The sequence below is a fragment of the Gopherus flavomarginatus genome, chromosome 22, assembly GCF_025201925.1.
Source record: "Gopherus flavomarginatus isolate rGopFla2 chromosome 22, rGopFla2.mat.asm, whole genome shotgun sequence".
In the NCBI taxonomy this organism is placed as follows: Eukaryota; Metazoa; Chordata; order Testudines; family Testudinidae; genus Gopherus; species Gopherus flavomarginatus.
In genome coordinates, this window is record NC_066638.1 from 7,981,302 (window position 1) to 7,999,372 (window position 18,071).

General features: G+C 54.9%; 1 protein-coding gene across 6 annotated transcripts in view; it reads left to right on the plus strand.

Moving 5' to 3' along the window:
• Positions 1-13,763, plus strand: part of LOC127039059 (CYFIP-related Rac1 interactor A-like) — a 39,482-nt gene extending 25,719 nt beyond the window's left edge. Inside the window, exons 3-13 of one of the 6 annotated variants that reach the window (XM_050932201.1) lie at positions 594-771; positions 984-1,064; positions 5,381-5,502; positions 5,595-5,700; positions 7,306-7,442; positions 7,929-8,006; positions 8,586-8,702; positions 9,168-9,247; positions 9,630-9,756; positions 10,985-11,055; positions 12,960-13,763. In XM_050932201.1, the coding sequence (XP_050788158.1) occupies positions 995-1,064; positions 5,381-5,502; positions 5,595-5,700; positions 7,306-7,442; positions 7,929-8,006; positions 8,586-8,702; positions 9,168-9,247; positions 9,630-9,756; positions 10,985-11,055; positions 12,960-13,023 (972 nt within the window). In that variant the 5' untranslated portion in view covers positions 594-771; positions 984-994 and the 3' untranslated portion in view covers positions 13,024-13,763. Of the gene's footprint in view, positions 1-593; positions 772-983; positions 1,065-3,789; positions 4,215-5,380; positions 5,503-5,594; positions 5,701-7,305; positions 7,443-7,928; positions 8,007-8,585; positions 8,703-9,167; positions 9,248-9,629; positions 9,757-10,984; positions 11,056-12,959 lie in introns of those variants that run through there. The other 5 variants (XM_050932198.1, XM_050932199.1, XM_050932197.1 and 2 more) reach the window with 5 other exon arrangements.
• Positions 13,764-18,071: the final 4,308 nt, after the last annotated feature.

Here is an 18,071-nt window from a genome sequence, read left to right on the forward strand (position 1 = left end):
TCAGGTTCCCCCACTGCTTAATGGGGATAATGAGACTTCATGATGATTGTGAACTGCCCGGTGCTGGACAGCTGAGGAGCCAGGCCTGAGCGCAGAGCTGTCATGTAGCAGTATGTAAACCCAAGGGGCGCATCAGGGAGACCTGTTCCCATTCGTTTGTGGAACCGTCCCATGCCGCTTCACAGGGACTGGTTTGCCTGCAGCTCCGTTTAAGGAAGTGTAAAGGTCGTGGTATTATGGGGACAGGTGTTTTCCCGTCTCAATGCCCGCAGTGGCAGACAGATGCTAGGTGGGCCCTAGAAGAGCTCCTGCCACCTGACCCCTGCCAGTCAGGGGAACAGGTTCTCAGAGCAGCTGAAGGGGTGCCAGGAAAGAGCATCAGCATGGGCCAGGGAAGCCACGGGGCCTCTGCCGTTCTGCTGGGCCAGGAGGAAGTCCTGAGAGGCAGCACAGCTCGGGTGGAGGGGAAGATGCGAGAGGCTCACACAGGAAATTCGAGGCACGGAACGAGCTCTCCGCTTCCCCTCCAGCCTCAAAAATAGAAAAAACAGAAGTGGTGGGGAGAGCAATCGCGCTTCCGCGTCCTCACGCAGACACCCAGAGGGAGAGGGACACAGGCGGCGCAGACGGCTGTGCTGCGGACTGGAGCATGCCCAGGTTTCACCGCTGCTCACCTGCTCTTGCACCTCGAAGTCCATAGCCAGGTGGGGAGGCAGAGAGAGACTCCCCTGTATTTGCAGAGCCGATACCAGCTGTATCTGGCGCAAGCAGGTAAGTTGGCCCAGGCTGGAGAGTGGTAAGAGGAGATGATTGCGAGGGAGCCTTTGGCCAGGGGCTCTCTGCTGGCTGTGTGCAGGCTGAAAGGTGCAGGAGGGAGGATGGCTCCAGGCCAGGCGGGAGGAGGAGCACCGTGCTCCGGGCGGTGGCATGCGGTAGCTCTCGGTGCTTGTGCTGTTCCATTCTGTTCTGTTTCTCTCGCTCAGGTCTGCTGGCCATGGGCAACCTGATAAAGGTATTGGGCAAAGATTTAGAAAACTGTCCTCATTTTTTCCTGGATTTTGAAAGTAAGTCCTGCGCTCAGGGCCGGGGGATTTCTGTGCCTGCCAGGAGGAAGAGCCGCTGCTCTCTAAAGATGACAAGATGTTCACACGCTGCAATGGGCTTGACGGCCGACCCTAGAGACCTCTCTGTGTGAGGGCAGTCACAGTGAGGAACAGGTCCCTAGCTCAGGATGGGCTGGCACTAGCAGCTCCCATAGGTTAGGCTGGACAGGTGGACACAGGGCTGGCCTTACGGGTGGGCAACGTGGGCGACCACCATGATGGGGGGGTGCCAGGGTCAAGAGACAAGGAGTGGGCGCAGGCCTGGGGTGTGAGACTGCAGAAGGGAGCTCGGGGCAATGGGGGGGAGAGGAAGTTGCAGGGTCTAGGGGGATGGGTGGGGAGCCCAGGGAGCCAGCAGCGCTAGGGGCAATGGATGGGGGGCCAGGAGAGGCAACAGGAGCCAGAAGGATGGGTGGGAAGCTTGAGGGAGGCATCGGGAGCCAGGGCAGATGGGTTGGGAGTCTGTGGAGGTGGCAGGGGCCAGGGCGGATGGGTGGATAGGGAGTCAGGGCGGATGGGGGGATGGGTTGGGAGCCTGGGGAGGTGGCGGGGGGCCATGAGCGATGGGTGAGAAGCCCAGGGAAGCTGTGGGGGCCAGAGGGGATGGGGGGATGGGTTGGGAAGGGGTGATGGGTTGGGAGCCTGGGGAGGTGGTGGGGACCAGGGATGATGAGGGATGGATTTTGAGCCTAGGGAGGCAGCGGGGACCAGAGGCGCCAAAATACAAGTTCACCCAGGGCACCATTTTCCCTAAGGCCGGCCCCGGGTGGCCACTGAGCAGGGGGGTGGGGAGGGGGCATTAAATAGACTCTCTCACACGTGAAACCACCATATGATTTCCCTGCCGCCTGTCACATCCCATCTCCATCGCCAACCGGGCCCGGGGAGGGAAATCTTATCCCGCCCCCCATTGAACAAGCAGCTCCGGGTTCATCCTGGAGTCTTTGATGGCGAGCTCAGGGGCTCTCCTGGTTTTATCCTTCGCGGAGGGAATTTCCTCCATGCTGGAGCACCCACCGCTGCCCAGCCGCTGCTGGAGCAGAGCAGCCCCGGCCCATTGGCTCTCGGTATTTATCCAGCACCCATGGCTCTGGGATCCAGATGCTGAGACAGATTTGCTATGGAGCGAAGCTTCCCAGCTCCCTGGGTGATCCATTGATGGCAGCAATGGAGCAGAAGTGACATCCTCCAGAGGATATTTGGGAGGGAGAGAGGCCATTGCTCTTACCGCTAGGATCTCAGCCCAAACACACTCTCCCGAGTTGGCTGCCTGGTCTGCCCCGTGACCCCTGAATCCCCTTCTCTCTTCACAAGCCTGTAGGACTGGGACCCTAGTACACTTCCCAGCAGGCCAATAAGCCCCCAATAACCCGTCTGCCTGTAACAGCCGGTCACATGCTGCCGAGGAAGGAGGAAGGAAGGATTTGTGCTGCCTCATTGTACCGCAGGCAACATCCAACGGCTTCAGGGAGCCAAACTCCCTCTAGCCCCAGCCCCTGGCACTTGAGGATGGGTCAGGTCAGGGAGCAGCTCAGTGAGAACCAAAACAGAGGCTTGGCCATGCTGGGAAAGCCACCCCACTGCTAGCCATGGGGTGAGGGGCCCCCATGGTCAAAACCCACCCTGGCTCGGGCTAGCTCCGTAAGCTGCCCCAGTGCTCCCAAGCAGCCAGGGAAGGGAAGAAGGAGTGAGCTGAGCTCAGGGGAATGGGGAAGCAGAGACCCAAAGGGGAGAGAGCAGGTTGCCAGAGAGATGAAGCAGGCAGCCAGTGAGAAGGGAAGGGCCTGAGAGAGGCAGGAAAGGGGGAGAAGACAGCAGGGGGGACCAGGAATGTGGGGAGGGTGAAGGGAGGACTGAAAGTGGGGCTCACTCCTAAAATAACCCACCTGCCTTTGACTAACCCCGGCGAGCCAAGAGCCCCCGTGGCTGCCCCTCCTCATCCACCCAGACAAGCAGCTCAGAGTCAGCGCTCAGGAAAACCCGAGGGGTGTAAAAATAGTGCCAGAGCAGCACAGCTCACCCGGCAGGGGCTGAGAGGCGAGCGCTCTGTTCACCACACGGTCAGGCTCAGAGAGGCCTGGGGGGAGCCCAAAATAGTCCTCTGGCTCTGCAGTGCTGGGGAGGCCCTTGCAGTGGGAGGCTGGAGATGGGGCCAGGAGGGATGGCTCAGCTCTAAGACCCCATTCAATGACCCTGCCTGGTTGTCACAAGAGCAATTCCCCCAGCAGGGTCCCGGGTACCTCTTGACGGCAAGCAAGTCAGGAGACTCCCTTCCAAACATGCTGCCAATTTGTAGCAGAGCCTGGCCCAGACCCCTGTTCTGTAACCAGCGCTGGACACATCCGAAGCTTCAGTCTGGGTGTGGGCCAGGCCGTTAAAGTCTCGTCCCATGTTGTCTCCGGATCCCCGGAGCCGGCTGTAATCATGAGGTAGCTGGATGTTCCACACTGCTGTGTAATCACCTCCCTGAGACTCAAGGGGCAGGTGTTGGCTTTGGAGATGAAATGAGACACAACCACCCCAAGCAGCAGGAATCCAGAAAGCCCCAGGACCATTCCCCCTCTCCGCTCTTCCTGGAGAACAGCGGCTCTCCCTCACTTTACTTGTTACTGTTGGTCACCACCCCCATCAGCCAGCACTCATCTCCATCTGGGAGCAGGAAGAGGCTGCAGCTCATGGGGCAGTCGCCATCAAGATCATAGGAGAGTCTCTAATGAACCTCAGCTCCTTCTAATTGAGCAGCACCGCTCATTAATGTTAGAATTGCTGTGTGCTGCAAACCCGCTGGGCACAATCGCCTTTTCCTCCCTTAGGCTCTTGCTTACGAAGAGCCAACAACTGGCACCTCTTACATGCAGCCACAAAGATTCAGGAGTTACACAGCCGGCCAAAAACCTTGACGCTCTGATGCCTGAGGGACTCTTCCTGCTGCCCAGATGTTGGCCCTCAGGCTACTTCTCCCACTGCTTCCTTCCATGAACGCCACCTCACTACCCATCATATTTTTTTCCTCTTGTCTCTTCTCTTGCAGGTGTCACATGGGGAACCTTCTTAAAGTGTTGACTTATAACGACCTTGAACAAGGCCCTAATTTTTTCCTTGACTTTGAACGTGAGATGGGATTTTTATTTTATTTTATTTTTCACCCCCCCAACATTCATGTCATTTTAAGTTGTCGTCTCAGTTAATCTCCCATGGCATCGTACCCATTCCAGAAATTGTAGTGATTTCCTCCCCACTCACCACCCCGCTTGGTCTCCCGTAGGCGATTTCCTTCTCAGGAAGCTGGTCTTGCCAGATGTTGGGGGATTTAACAGGCTTGTTTCTGCCAACAGGCGGCAGAAAGGGCTGTCAGGTCATTCAGGGTGCTGGTTGGGGCATTTCAGGGCTGGAGTGGGGCTTAGCTCTCCATCCCTAGTGCAAGTCCCATCCCTGTAAGGATATCCTTCTCCTGTTGATTATAACCCAAAGCCACCTACAGAAGCTCAACCAGGCAGGTCCCAGCCAGAAGCTTGAATTCTTAACATTTACCTGCCTCTTAGGGCCACCCATTATTCCGGAGAGACGTTAGCTAGCAGGGAGATGTTCTCCTGTGCCGTCAAGGCGATGGCAAGAAAGGACAGAATGCAATCAGGCCAGAGAACTCTGCGGGGGAAGTGGGGCAGGAAGGGATCTGACGGTCCCATTCGGGAGCAGTAAGATTGGGAGTTGAGTCCAGAGTCTGGCCCAGTCAGGAAAGAAAGGGCCGCATTCCCTTCTCACGCCAGTATGATGCTGCTGTAGGACCATTGACTCCTGATTTGTATGGGATCAGAACCAAGCCCATGGAGGAGAGTCATATTCCAAGGCAACTCATTCCAATTGGGTTGTTCTCTCAGCAGGAGATGTTTCTTCCCTTTGGTTTCCTTTGTGTTGTTTCCTTTGCACACATTTCTTTTCCGTTGGGAGCCTGCGTGTGTGACTAGATCAGTGGGGTGAGGAGAGCCAGGTCTCCAGAAGGTTCAGATCTGACTAGAGGACAGATGAGGCCTAGCGCTAGCCAGGGGCCTGGCCCTACTGGTGGGAGGTTTTCTAATTCCCTTTAGCACGTCTCTCGTCAGCACTTTCTCCACAGACTTAGGCAGAGGAATCGCTCTGTCTGCCCTTGCACCCCAGACAAGCCAGTGCGTTTCCCCAGGTCTAACACTGCTCAGGGACCGGCCGCCAAAGATCTTGTGCTCTCGCTGTCCAACACACGCACTGAAATGTTGCTTTTTGTGGGGGGTGATCCGATGCAGATGCTCAGCCCACAGAAGCCGAGACAGCTGTGTGGAACCAGGTCAACGCAGTGCTAGAGGAGGCACAGACAATCCTGGCTGAACTGCAGTCCTACACGGGGGCTGGCCTGGAGATTAGAGAGGTACAGCTCTGCAGCTCCTCCAGCCATCAGCCTGGGGACATGGGCAGGGATTCAGGCACTAATGATGAGCCTGCCATCTTGGTTCCTTGCAGGCAATCCAAAATCCCAATGACCTCCAGCTACAGGAGAAGGCCTGGAACGCCGTGTGCCCTCTAGTGGCAAAGCTGAAACGCTTCTATGAGTTCTCTCTTCGACTGGGTGAGCCCAAAGTCCACTAATAAAGCAATCTCCATTCCCGTCCCTCGAGCAGGGCCGGCTCCAGGCACCAGCCCAGCAAGCAGCTGCTTGGGGCGGCACGTCCGGATCTTCGGCAGCAATTCGGCGGCGGGTCTCTTACTCCCTCTCAGAGCGAAGGACCAGCCGCCGAATTGCTGCCGAAGACTGAAGTGACAGCGGTAGAGCTGCAGATCGCGACTTTTTTTTTTTGCTGCTTGGGGCGGCAAAAACCCTGGAGCCGGCCCTGCCCCCAAGCGTGCATGTGTTGGCACAAAACTGCTGCTCTCGGCCCACATCCACCTCCCTGCCCGTCACTCCAAACTCTATCACTGGGCCGCACACACTTGTCCTTTATTCAGAACAACCAGCGCATTGACTCAGTAAGGCCTGCAGCATTTGGCCTTGGGCTTCAGAAGGCAGGATGGTCTCATAGTTAAGGCTCAGGAGTGGGGCTCCACCCTGGGTTCAAACCCTGATGCTGCCACTGTCTTGCGTGTCTAAGGCAAGTTACTGTGCCACTCTGTGCCTCCGTTTAGACTTGAAATTAGACGAAGGTTTCTAGCCATCAGAGGAATGAAGTTCTGTAACAGCCTTCCAAGGGGAGCAGTGGGGGCAAAAGATATCGCTGGCTTCAAGACTAAACTTGAGAAGTTTATAGAGGGGATGGTACGATAGGATAGCCTAATTTTGACAATTAATTGATCTTTGACTATTAGCGGTATATATGCCCAGTGGGCTGTAATGGGATGTTAGATGGGGTGGGATCTGAGTTACTACAGAGAATTCTTTCCTGGGTGTCTGGCTGGTGAATCTTGCCCACATGCTCAGGGTTTAGCTGATTGCCATATCTGGGGCTGGGAAGGAATTTTCCTCCAGGGCAGATTGGCAGAGGCCCTGGGGGGGTTTCGCCTTCCTCTGCAGCGTGGGGCATGGGTGACTTGCCGGAGGATTCTCTGCACCTTGAAGTCTTCAAACCATGACTTGAGGACTTCAGTAGCTCAGACATAGGTCAGGGGGTTGTTACAGGAGTGGGTGGGTGAGAGTCTGTGGCCTGTGTTGTGCAGGAGGTCAGACTAGACGATCATAATGGTCCCTTCTGATCTTAAAGTCTCGCTCACAGTGCTAGGGAGATGGAGAGGCTAGATTCACTGATATATGAAAAATGGATTGGCTAAAAGGGGCTGAAAAGGACACAACAGATCAGATTATCAGCTCTGTTCCAGTGACCTCAGGTGACTGGGTGGCTGAAATAGGCTGGCGCCCTTCCTTCACTGAGCCATCTGGGGGCTGCTCACCTTTGGAATAAGATCAAGAGGATTCACCCAGGAAATAACCCTGCTGTTAAACAAGAATAAAGAGATTTGCTTCCGACAACTTGCAGGGAGGGGGGACACCAGGAGAGATAGAAAAGCCCCTGAGTGCGGGAGATGGAGAGGTTATATCCCAGAACCGGCAAGCTAAGTCTGACCTGCTCCATACTGGGGAGGGGGCTGGAGGGGTTAAGCCTGGAGCGCTGGTAATCACTTTGCGTTCGCACGGTGACATGACACCCTGCAATGCATCATTTTTCTCTCCTCCCGCTCCCAGAGAACGCTCTGCGCAGCTTGCTGGAGGCACTGACCAGCCCACCCTATGCCCCGACTCAGCACCTGGAGAGAGAACAAGCCCTAGCAAAGCAGTTTGCAGAAATCCTACACTTCACCCTCACCTTCGACGAGTTCAAGGTAGGGAAGCTTTGCACGTCCGACTGGAGATGGAACATGGGAGCTTAGAAACTCAGCTTTCCCAGGGTCGCTCGGTTGGTAGAGAGTCAATGCTGCATGACGCATTAACAGTCCAGTGCAAGCCATGCTGTGCAGGGAGTCAATATTCCCTGGCATGTTCCTCTTTGTAATGCTGAGTTGTGACTTGGTGAATTATCTCTGGTTTACCTGACATGCAAACGTCAACCAAACAAACCGTTCGTTAGACAAATGGGCACTGGAGCTAGCCTACATGAGGTCCTCTGGACCATTCCCACCAGTCACCGCTGGGGTATCATCCCTTACGCTAGATTTTGAGAGTTTTATCCACTCCTCTTTTCAACCATCTCTTGGAAAGCTGCCCCCCCAGTTTAACAGATCCAGATCTAGGACCCATTCTGCCCTATGGGAACGTTACCAAAAGCAGCTGATCAGATCTCCAGTCTTCTCTGTCCATGTTTGCTGCAGATGACCAACCCTGCCATCCAGAATGATTTTAGCTACTACAGAAGAACCCTCAGCCGAAATCGCATTAACAATTTACAGGTAAGAGGTTGGTCCCCCTCCCAAAGGGTTTGAGTTCCACTGTCAGAGCAGTGTGGGGATGAAGCCTAGCACAGAGTGAGCATGGACATGGAAGTCTTCTTAGCCTTGCTAGCCCAGGTTAACGCTGGGTAAAAAGCTTTGGGGGTGAACTCTGCATAAACTGCTAGAAAAGTAAGATGAGAGATTCTTGCAGAGGTAGTGGTTGTCACTAGATGCTCTACCAGATGGTTGGCAGAACTAAATGTCTCGACGACCAAGCAGTGGAGGACACAGGCAGTGGGTGGGCCTCTCATAAAGTGATGGGCAGAATGAACTGGAGGATGGCTGAGTTAGGTCCCCTTGCCCCCTGTAGCACCAGCAAGGCTTGAGGTGAGCAAACCAGAAGCTGGTCTGGGTTGAGCCCCCAAGTTCAGCAAACCCAGACCTGAACTGGGAGGTGTGAGTTGTGAGGTTATAGTCTGGCTCTGCTCAGCACATTCCAACAGGGCAGATTAGGCTGGGCTCAGACATTTTCGGCATTTGCCCAATCCTGTTGGGATTAACGTGATCAAGACATCTTTCACATCTCATGTCCTGCAGTTGGATGCCGAGAGTGATGTTAACAATGAAATGGCCAACAGGATGTCTCTCTTCTACGCAGAGGCCACGCCTATGCTTAAAACTCTAAGCAACGCCACAACCAAGTTTGTTTCAGAGGTGAGTGAGCCCCAAAGACAGAAAGAGAAACCAAAAACTTTGAGAAGGGGGGGCCAGAGGAGAGAAATATAGACAATAACCTAAATGTACCTGTTGGGTAAACCCATGAGACTCCATTGAAGTCAATCAAGGTGTGCCCAGCAGTATATTTGGCCCAAAGAGTCACCATGAGAGAAAATACGTTGTGAGCTTTGGAAGGATTGCTCCACGAATTCAGCACATCTCCAACATCCCTGGTCATGGACGTCCTGCGTCATAAGAAACAGGCGTGTCTAAGCCACAGGCATGGAGAGCTGTCCATTAGCAGCACAGGCAGGGGAGTTTATAGAGTAAGACCAACTGTACAGGGATTAGGGAAATAGCGATACGATGAAGTGATTCAGTTCCTAACTGACGCCTCCTCTCCAGCGAGGGGCACACGGGATCAGGAGGCAAATCTATTCTCTCTCTGTTCTCTCCTTTCAGAACAAGACCCTCCCCATTGAGGACACAACTGACTGTCTAAGCACCATGGCCTGTGTCTGCAGGGTGATGCTGGAGACCCCGTGAGTATTTCATCCTGGCCCGTGTGCCTAGGCGCGGAACCCGGGCTGGCAGATGGCTTCTAAAATCACAGGCCAACAGGAAGCCAAGAGGCGGAATTCAAGCACTGTACACTGGGAAGGCCAGACTAAGCGGTCACCCTGTCAGGAGTGAATCCAGGCAGTGCCTGAGCGATGAGAGATCCTTGCAGGTCCCCAAGCCCAACTTTTATAGGCACCTATATAGCAGGGGTATGTACAGGTAGAAGCTCTCCCACCTGTGACACCCCCCCCCATGGGACGCTCTCTCTCATCTCCCTTCACTTGCCAGCAGCAATAAGGACCCTGAGTCAGACCCTGCCAGACTTCCCTCTGCTTGTCACTTTGACCCCTCTCTTGATTTCAGGGAATACAGGAGCCGGTTCACTAACACCGAGACCCTTCTCTTCTGCATGCGAGTGATGGTTGGAGTCATCATCCTCTATGATCATGTTCACCCCGTGGGGGCTTTCGCAAAGACCTCCAAAATCGATGTGAGTGACACCTTGGTCTCAATAGCTGGCGCATTGCCCAGGAAAGGGGCACTGGGAAAAAAAATCATGAGGGAGTGAAGCCGTCTGAGATGGGAAGTGCCATGGGGCCTACAGGCATAGGTCTGGTGGTTAGCAGGAGCTGTCCTGCTAGCCACCTCCTGCATCAGGGCAGAGTGAGAAAGAAGACACTTAACCTCCACCCAGGTTCTACTGGTTCTTCTGGGCTGAAAGAGCCCATCACAAGTAGCCAAACAAGAATCGCTCCTGCTCTCCTATCTCTGAGCAATGAGGTCTTGGTCAGCATGAAATATGCAAGAGGTGACATCCTGCAGAGCCCAGCTTAGCAAAGCGCTTACTGGCCAGCCTGGGCAGCAACTCACTTTTGGCTTTCCAGGCTGCCCAAAGACCATGAGTCCTACCACGGCTAGATTCCCATCTGCAGTAACGCGCACGAGACACACCCGACACGAGACAGGGGACTTCATGCACTGCACTCGTCCACTGGAGCAGTTGGCAGCCAGCTGATAGACACAGCAGTCAGCCTAGAACACAGTGTGGGCCGGGGACAAATCCCAATCCAGGATTTTATGAATATGGTAGGAAGGAAGCGATGGAGATAAATAGATGGATGGAGGAAGGAACTAAGGCTGTCTCAAAACTACACATTTCCCACCACTGGATGCAGCTCCACTGGGGATAGCACCGGTGAGAAATCTAGAGATGGTCAGTCCCTGGTGTTTCAACTTTTCTCACAGGAGGTCTTAGAGGACATTGTGATTAATTCACCAAGGGTCTTGTCTACACTGGAGGTCCCACCACTGCAGTGCTGCAACCAGTAGCAGCAGGGGTGGGACATGTTAAGAAACAGAGGGTGTCTACACAGCAAATGAAGGTGTGATTTCAGTGCTTTAATCTGCCCAGCAGGGGATCCTGGGTAAGCATTCAGGTTGCTGGCCCACCATGTCTTCCCTGCTGTTGTTAACCATTCTAGCTAGACTGAGGCAAAGGTGCTTGTGCCTTCCTAAGCTACAATCACCCCTTCATCTGCTGGGTGGAGACAAAGCCAAAAAGAAGGACAGAGCAGTCAAGACACAGCTGGGAAGTGTGAGGGGAAGGACGGGCTAAGAGAGGCGTGGGTAAGGGAGCTGCTGGTCCCTGCTCCCACCTGCCACGTGCTCTTTTCAGTTGAGCGCTGACTCGCCTGGCTCTTTCTTTTTAATCCTGGTAGATGAAAGGATGCATCAAAGTCTTGAAAGATCAGCCTTCAACCAGCACAGAGGGGCTCCTGAACGCACTGAGGTATGTACAGCTCTGTCCTCCCGGACCAACGACTGTCTTTGCATGTTCCGCGTTGAGAATGGGGGTGGGGGCGAAACAGGAGCCATGGTCACATGAGCTGCCTTTCCTGTCCTTCTTCACTGCTGAAAAGCCTCAAGATTCTTCTTTCCTCTCAGAGCCAGCTCAGATCGCAATTGAGGGCAGGGACTAGGTGGTCAGGTTTGGCGCCAGTTCCCAGTGGAAACACATCCAGGTTGCAGAAACAGCATCGCTAATTGGAGCAGTAATGCTGAGAAGGTGGAAATTCCACCGTGCTGACAGGGATTTTAGCAACTGTGTCAGAGAGAGAGAGAGACAGAGAGACGGAGAGATGAGATTTTCACGGCCAGCTGGGGAACGTCAATGAGAGTCGTACGTCTTTGGTTACATCTACACAGTGATTGTAGTGCAGGTTGGCATATCTAGCGAATGTACCTGGTGCATGGAATCATGGTCATGAAGACCTGGTGACAAAGGCTTGCTGACCCCAGGACAAGCCTGCTAGTGACTCTGGGTACATCCTGAGGTTGCTGGCCAGGGTCTGCACTGCTGTGTCTTCACTGCTATTGTTGCCCACGCTAGCTAGGTTAAAATTAGTGCAGACATGCGACCCATGCTACAATCACAACTTCACTTGCTGAGTAGGCATATTCGAAATCCCTTTGTCAGCTTTGATAAATCATGTGTGTGTGTGTGTATACATAGAGATCTAGCAGAGAACGGTCTAACAGGGTTGTGATGGCAAAGACCATCTCTTACTATGCGTATGTGCAGCACCTAACACAATCTCAGCTAAGGCCCCCAGGCACTGCAGGAATACACATAGTAATCATGCTTTCAAGTCCCTGAGTCAGCCAGTGCAAAAATTGTATTTCTAGTGCGCGCTCATTGCTCTCTCTGAGGCAATGATAAAAAATGCATGAGACTAGAACTCTTGGTTCCAGGTCCACCAGGCTTCCTTTCGAGTGCCAGCTGTAGCACACCCATGGAGGTGTTCTCCCATAGATGTTTAGGTCGATCTCAGCTATGATCTGCTCCCATTAGATAGATCCTTCGGAGTGCTGGTCTCCGACGTATTTGAATCTGGTGTCTGATGCAGCTGGCTGCTGGCCTGGGGGCTGGGGAAAGGGTCACGGGTGTGTCAAAGAGCATTTCTTGCAGCTGAACTCTGTTCTACAGTACATTTCCCATCCCTTGGATTCGACCCCTTGCCACACAAAGGTTCTCAGTCTAAATCCCACTTCACAAGATAAATGGCTCCTCCATAAGGGGCATCAGTCCTACCTTGTGTGGTAATTTCCTGCTTCTCTCTGTGCCTTGCCGTTCCCTTCTCTGTCCTGAGCGTTCACTGTTCAGAGGTTCCCTGGTGGGACAGGATTAAAATGTGGCGTCAGCGTAAACACCACAATGTGAACGGGGGCACCAGCGGTGCTGTGACTCTCTGTGTGGCCGGGGGCGAGTCACAGCACCGCTGGGTGCTCCCATTCATCCATGAAATGAGGCTGGCATTGCCCAGTAGCATCGTTCTTGTCCGTCTTTGCCCAATGGGGACACTACACTAGTGGCACAGAGAGAGTAAAGGCTGGATTTCAGAGGCGTTGAGCACCGACAGCTGCAACTGACATCGAATGAGATGCCCAGCACCTCCCACAACACAGCCATAAACACCTTGCCCAAGGCCACCAGTGAGTTCATGGCAGAGCCAGCGTCAGAGTCTAGGAATTACAGCCCCAGTCCTGTGCTCAGACCACTAGCTCAAGGACACACATTGTGCTGCTTCAAGGACACACATTTATTGGGGGGGGAGGTCGGGTGACGAGGCTTACGGGCTTGAAAAGCACCAGGTGGACTCTTCCAGGGCATAAATCCCCCTCCTCCGTTTGCAGGTACACCACTCGGCACCTCAACGACGACACCACATCCAAGCAGATCCGGGCCCTGCTGCAGTGAGAGTCTCGAGAGCAGTGGGGTGGGGGCGGGATCTGTCCCGCTGGGGCCTGGAGGCTTCACTTAGAACTGTCAGCAGAAAATTTTAAAAGTTGCCATGTTGCTATAAATAACCATGATCATATTCCTCATTTTGTAAAGAAAGGGAAAAGGGTTTAAAAAGATAAAAAGACAGAAATACAAGAACAAACTAAGCAGCCCACAAATCCGCCCTCTCCAGCGTTCCCCTCCTCCCTCCCTCCCTCCAAAAAAGATCAGTGTCCAACTCTGACAGGCTGTGTGTCACCCACTCCGTGTGTCTCCGTTCCCCCGCCCCATCGGTGGTGACGTGACATGCCCAGTTCTTAGCCTGCCTGAGCTTGGGCTGGGGGCTAGGAGATGGAAGCCCGGGAGCAGGGGAGTGTCCCCATGGTTCCCACAGGGGTACAGTGTAGGGTCACTTTATCTGGACTATGCCCCCCAAGTGTGAAGGGAGGGGTCCAGGGCAGGGCTAGCAGGAAGCCTCCCTTCCTGACAGATGTAAATAATGTGCGTGAATCGCTCCAAGGGTCCGGCTGTGACGATGATAATGATGATGAAGAAGAAGAAAAAGGCATCATCTTTAAATCCTCTCGCACTGAGTCCATTGAAAATAGCTCAGTGGTACCTTTTAGATTTTTAATATAAAAATTAAAATCCACTCACCTGTTATTTTGTACATTTTTGTGTGAAATAAAATAAAATTTAATCTCTTTATTGCCCGACTGGTGCCGTCTCTGTTACTTGGCCTCGCTGGGGCTTGCTCTACAGGGGAAAGGGGTCACTGGCAACCCCCCCTGCAATCAGCTGTCCATCACCCCCTGCGCAGGCTGGGCCTGGAGAGGCCACCCCCCAGTGACTGCTTCCCCTGCATTATAGCAGTGCCAGCCCGTGCTCTAAAAAGATCCACCAATATTTCATCCCCTTTCGGTGCAAAATGTTGATGGCTCCCAACAGCCTCTTCCTCCTGGGCTTGACCCTCTTTCTCCCCTCCCCCCCGGCAGAGATGCACCATCTTCCTCACGCCAGAGTCCTTGATCTTCCTCCTAAGTGTGGCAACCTGACCTTTTCCACCTGTGCCGCTGCCTTCCTGCCGCAGCCGGGAGCCCTCAGTCATTGGGACTTGGGGGCCAAAGATCCATACTCTGGCCTGGGTCCACTCTTGAGTCCAGTTGGCAAAGGCTACCACCAGAGTAGCAACGCTGGGCCCTGCAGCAGCACTGGCGATGGCCAGAGTCGCTCCGGTGACCTGCAGCGGGGGGAGCTGGGAGCGGTCCCCGTTTGCAGCCAGGGGAAACAAACTGGACCAGTGCCACTGATGCCCCGGCTCATTGAGGTTGCCCGTCTCAGATCAACCAGTGTTTGTGCTGCGTCTCTGTTCCAGCAGGTGGCCCCACGACACTATCGGAAGCTGGCTGTTAATTGCATCGTTGCTCGTTTGCCCAAGAGCTCCCAGGCCAGAGCCCCAGGAGCCAAGCCCCATGCCCAGATCCAGTGGCCAGGCTCGGTCTCAGCAGCGCCACAGAAATCCAAGCCCTGGGAGCATCTGATGAGATGCAGCTGCCAGAGCTGAAGCCGTCAATTCTCTGTGCGTGTTTGTATTAAAGCAGCAGAAGAATGGGCCTGCCGTTAGGCTGGGGCCGTTCCCGTGAGGCCATAACAGCCACGGGGGAAAGGTGCGGGAGTGACGAATGGGAGGGAATTTCCACCCCGCAGTCAGCAGTGGCCTGGTGAGAATCAGTGAGCTCAGGGCCGGCCGAAGGCCATGCCAGGCCTGGGAGCTGCCCCAGCTCCCATCAGCTCCGAGCCAGGGCCCCACGGTACAGCCCAGAGCCTCAGAGACCCCTCGGGGGCGCGCTGGTTGAAATGGAACCTGCCCCATTGTTTCTGGATGTATGGCCGGTCCCAAGGGGGGGGCGGGTCAGGGATTGTATCGACTTCAGCCCCCAACCCATATATCTTTCCAGCCCAGGCACCAGATTCCCAGTCGTTGCACTGGGGCACCCATCTCCCCCAGCCCCCAGGACCGTGCCCCTCCCACCTGCCCCCCGGCTTTCAGCTCCTGCCTCTCTGCCAATGACTCTCACCTTGACCTCTTCGGTCTCTTCCTCAGCTGCCTTTCCAGTACCTCAGGCAGGACATTCCCCCATTATCCATCAGCTCCAACTAATCCCAACCACTCCCCCCGCCTCTTCTCTAGCACAGGCGACAACCCGCTAGCCCTCTCACCAGGCTCATGACAGCCTTGGGAGCACCCCGCCCCCAACAAGCTCCTCCATGCAGCGAAGCCTCCCCACTCGGGGGGGTAGTTAGCAGTGGGGAGGAGGCCTCACTCCTCACCACTGCAGCAGGCCCTGCCATGCCAGTCTCTGGCCTCCATCGCCAGCCCAGCCACATCCCCCTGCCCTCCTTAAGTGCCCCTGGCTCTAGTGTCACCCCCTCCCTATCCCCTGTTTTGGAGCCTCTGCTGCTACCTGCATCTCAGCTCCAGCTCCTCTTCCCGGGCCCTCTGCTCTGCCTCTCTGGGCTCCACAGCACCCCAGGCCTGCGCAGCCTCCCATTCGCATCCCCACACATACACACTTTCCCACCGCACACACTGCTCAAAGCCAGGCGGAAATGCACTGAAAACTGTATGCAGCAAGACAGGCCAGAAACCCTCTCTGGAGCGTTTCCCCCCTCGCTCGGCCAGTGCCCCCCGCAGTGCACATCGGGGTATCCACCCCGTTTCCGCAGCACACTCCTTGGGGCTGCAAACTCGCTTTATTCCACGAAAGTGTCACCTAGCCAACTAAGCACATTGCAAAATTGAAAAGAAGTGTGTGCATTGGGGGGGGGGCGGGCCTTAACAGGAACATTATTTATCAAATCACCAGTCCTGTGTCTGGGACACTTTGAACTGCTTTGCCAAGGGCCCTGTCCTACAACACTGGCCCAGGCAGAGCTCCCATTGGCTACAAGGGGAACATCGCGGGCATCAGCAGTGCAGGATCGGGCCCAGACCTCACCCTTTGGTGGGTCTGTTTGCCAGGTGGAGCCCGCGCCTCGCATCAGCTGCTGCAAAGACAGCGAACGGCACCGGACTCCAGGAAATAAGCAGCAATCGGTGGGTTATGTTAAATGCAAAGGAGAGTCCCTAAGGGAAGGAAAAAAATTAAAGCAACTAACCAACCACACAGGCCTGGAGGGGAGGCTCTGCGGTTAGAGCAAAGGCCTAGGAATCCTGGGTGCTAAGCCCTCGGACCCCTGGAGAAGTTGCAGCTACTGCACACCTCGCTTTTCCTCTTATTGCTTGGGGCGTGTAAGTAGCTAAGGACCTCCTACACTTTCAGAAGTGACTAGAGATTTGGGGTGCTCGAGACACCCAAGAGAGGCCCAATATGCAGGGTGAGGAGGCGCTGCATTTTCTGGCAATCTGGGCCCATTGATGGCCTCATGCAGGGCCACCCCCCCCCAAAAAACCACCTGTCTCTTGAAAATTCACAGTCATGTTTGTAACATGCTCCGCACTCCAGGGTGCTCTGACAGAGGCAGGGACCAAGTCTCGGGTGCATGGAACACAGCTGGGCCCTGCCCAAGCCCTGCCACCCCCCGCTGCACAGACCAACAGTGGGCAGCAGGTGCTGGCGGCTTTCCCAGGGACCCTGCCGCCAAATCTCCCTCAGTCACCGAGCGGCTCCTCTCCCAACCGCCACTCTCGCGCCGCAGGGCAAGAGTCCAAATTCCAAGAGGTTTTTCATTGTGAAAAGGGCCTTCCCCCGGCCAGTTTTGCCGCTAAGCCCCAGAGCCTTTCCCGCCGGGACGCTCAGATTACCTCCCTCCCCCGCCCGATCATAGCAATCCAAACCGGCGCAAACTGCAGCTCTCACTCCCGTTGGCAACCTTCTGACTCCTCTGCCATGCATGAGCTGTTGGCAAGAGCCTTTCTGCTCAGGCCTCCAGCTTCCCTGGCTGTGTTCTTCTGGGGGGCTGGAATATACAGCACATCCTCCCGCCCCACATCCCTGAACCCCACCGGGTTCCATTCCCTCTGCATCACTTCAGCCACTTCTCCATTGGGAGCCAGGAGTTGTGGGCTCTGGTCCTCAGGCATGTCTCTGGCTCAGCTTCTCCAACAGAAAAACGGGGACCCTGGTGCTCATCTACCTTTGTAAAGTGCTTGGAGATCCCCAGGTGAAAGAATCCAACAAAGGAGGGGCTCTGACCTGAAGGACGTCCCGTGGTCCAACGCACGGACTGCGGCTGGCGCTCTCAGACCGAACGGGTGGCTCCTGAATCCACCGAGGCCTGATTTCCAAAGACGCAGACTTCCTGCAGCTCCCGAGACTGTGCTGTGGGTTAGGGGTGTTCAGCAGCTCTGCAGGCCACAGATGAGCCTATCCTCAAGTGTAGGCTCCCAGGTTTGAAAAATGTGGCCTCTGTTTGTGGCTCATTAAAGAATGTCCCAGACCTCTCAAGCAGTGTATTTCCCCCGGGAACTGGAATCGGACCTTGGAACGGCTCTGAAGCTACTGTCACATTCTCCAGTATCTCACCTGGGTTGTTTTGTTTTTTTTAAGACAGACCTGATTGCACAGAAAACATCAAAAAAATGCGAGTGGAGTAGAACCAAAGCAGACAGTGGCTCACTAGCTTGGAGAGGTGTGAACTGCCCCAGTCATCTCCATGACATTAACTCGGACAGCCGGGCAATGATGTCAGTGTTAACTATTTCATTGCTCGTGTGAGGAAGGGGTGGAAGGGTCACAGAGTGGCCCAATTCACCCGAACTGACACCTCCTTTTGGTGGGCGGCATGTGGGACGTGCCACACCACTGATTTTCCCAGTCAAGAATCAGCCCAGCCCAGAGAAAGGAGCAGAGCCCAGCCCAGGGTCATGCTCAGCACGAGGGTTACGGACTGTTTCAAGCTCCAAGTGGCTAAGCAAAGTCTCCCTCTGGAACTGCCTCCCCTGACCCTCCACGTCAGGCAGCTGCTAGTGACCCCAGCAAATCTTTGCCTGCCCAGCCCAGGCTTCCCACTGACACCCCGTG